The 1,819-nt window shown below is 43.1% G+C and overlaps 1 protein-coding gene across 1 annotated transcript in view; it reads left to right on the top strand.

Annotated features, from left to right (window-relative positions):
• The window catches only part of LOC102199628 (tripartite motif-containing protein 16-like protein), a 22,621-nt gene that overhangs the window by 8,779 nt on the left and 12,023 nt on the right, over positions 1-1,819 (top strand). The window contains exon 3 of the mRNA XM_013915360.1: positions 194-235. Within this exon, the coding sequence (XP_013770814.1) occupies positions 194-235 (42 nt within the window). The remainder of the gene's footprint in view (positions 1-193; positions 236-1,819) is intronic.

Genomic DNA, 1,819 nt, shown 5'->3' with positions numbered 1-1,819 from the left:
GTGTGTGTGTGTGTGTGTGCATTCAATATTGTTGGTCCCAGCTCTTCCTGTCATGGGCCCTGTGTTTTGAGCTTTCACTGGCTGCTGTTTCTTTTGTATCGTGAGAATGTTTTATGTTTAGGTTTTGTTATTCGTCTCTTTGGTGTATGAGGCTGTCAGCGTCGTTGCTATTTATTATTACTTTGCATGCAAGCCTGTTTGAATTTTGCTGAAATTATTGAAATCCTGTATTCAGGTGATCCCTGTTGGCTGAGTTTCCATATTCCTTTGCTTTTCTCTATCTTATGTTGTGTATAGGTTTTGTTTTATAGCCTGTTTATTGTAGTTTTGTTATAGAAATAGAGAAAAAAGTCTTGATATCATCCTCTTCTTCTTCTTAAAAAAAAATCAGAAAACATTTGTTTCATAGATTGAGAATAGTCTGACTCAGCTCTTTAACCCGTCAGCTCCATGGTCCGAAGTCCTTGTGACTGAGATCATGTAAGAAAAGTACCAGCGAACAATTTGCTGAATTCACAGCTAGTGAGTGGACGTCATGTTCTACCCATGCAGCTCTCTCGCCTAAACCACCAAGTATCGAGTATATCTAGTAGTATGAATGCATCATGTGAGAAAGGCCAGACTCTTCTAACACTGAGCTCATGTGCAGAAGCAAAATATTAGATTAGCTTCAAGACTGAAAACCAAAATGTCAGTTTCTCAGGCAGCGACTAAGTTCATTCATAAAAGATGGCAACGCTGATGTTTGCAAGTGGAGCCATTAGTGAAATTCCTGAGAACTGCACGTGGTAAGATAATATCCTTTGTAATTACATGGATACCTGGAAAGCCTTCTTACTGCTGCCTAAATAGGAAACATTTGAGGACATGAAGAGGAGGGAAAGCCGAGGCTGTCGATGGAGCCACCTTTAAAGATGAATGGTAAATGGTAAATGGACTAGTTCTTATATAGCGCTTTTCACTCTTCTGAGCACTCAAAGAATGCTGTTGTTGAGCGTCAACGAGGTCAGGCATCCCACCGAGGTCCCGCCAAGTGACACAGAAATGAGGTTTAAATGAAGCTCTGACGCATCGTTTCTCATTAGAGAAAGTATCTGTGTGTGTGTTTGAGTGTACTTGCGTCACTTGTGTGAGGGGTTAGCAGTTGGGATTCCAAGGGCTTTTGGTAAACTGACTGATGCTAATAGCTTCTCTAATAGCTTTAAAGCCGTGTACATGAGACATAGGTATCCAGTCGGGCTCAAGTGAACTCCAAAACTTTGCTCTATATCATTCTCATAGGCGCATATGCACTGAAACGCACACACACACTGGGTTGTTTTGAAACTTTAGCACCCGTCTACATCCCCAGTGAGCCCAAAGCGTCGTCCATCTGTGATGAAACCTTAGCGGGTCACATGCTGGTGTTGAAATACCCCCTGCTTGGTCCACTGGCCTGACTCTCATCATCCACATACACACATCATACCTCTCTGCTCCTCCAGGCCTCACTGTGGAGGCGTTGTCAGTCAGCGGGGAATCAGTGGCCGTTCCTCCCCAAACATCCAGGGCTTGTGTAGAATTACAGGCTGCAGTAGGAAGCGTCCCATCACCTAAATGTCACAGTTTCATGGTGTAACAGCTAAACCCGCTCCATCAACTCCTGAACCTTTTCTCACATTCTCGCCGAATGACGTGAAGGGCTTTATGCCCCTTGTGAATTAGGCAACTTAACTGTCATAGCCATATTGAGCAGCTTTGATGCAGCTGCTCAATATAGTCAGCATGTGTCAAAGGAGTTTTACCTACTTATCTTGCAGCTTATCTTCTGCAATTTAAT

This window comes from Pundamilia nyererei, unplaced genomic scaffold, assembly GCF_000239375.1.
Source record: "Pundamilia nyererei isolate P.nyererei 1_Seehausen unplaced genomic scaffold, PunNye1.0 scaffold00292, whole genome shotgun sequence".
NCBI classification, from domain to species: Eukaryota; Metazoa; Chordata; class Actinopteri; order Cichliformes; family Cichlidae; genus Pundamilia; species Pundamilia nyererei.
The sequence above is the reverse complement of the archived record's forward strand: the minus strand, read 5'-3'. Positions and strand labels throughout refer to the sequence as shown.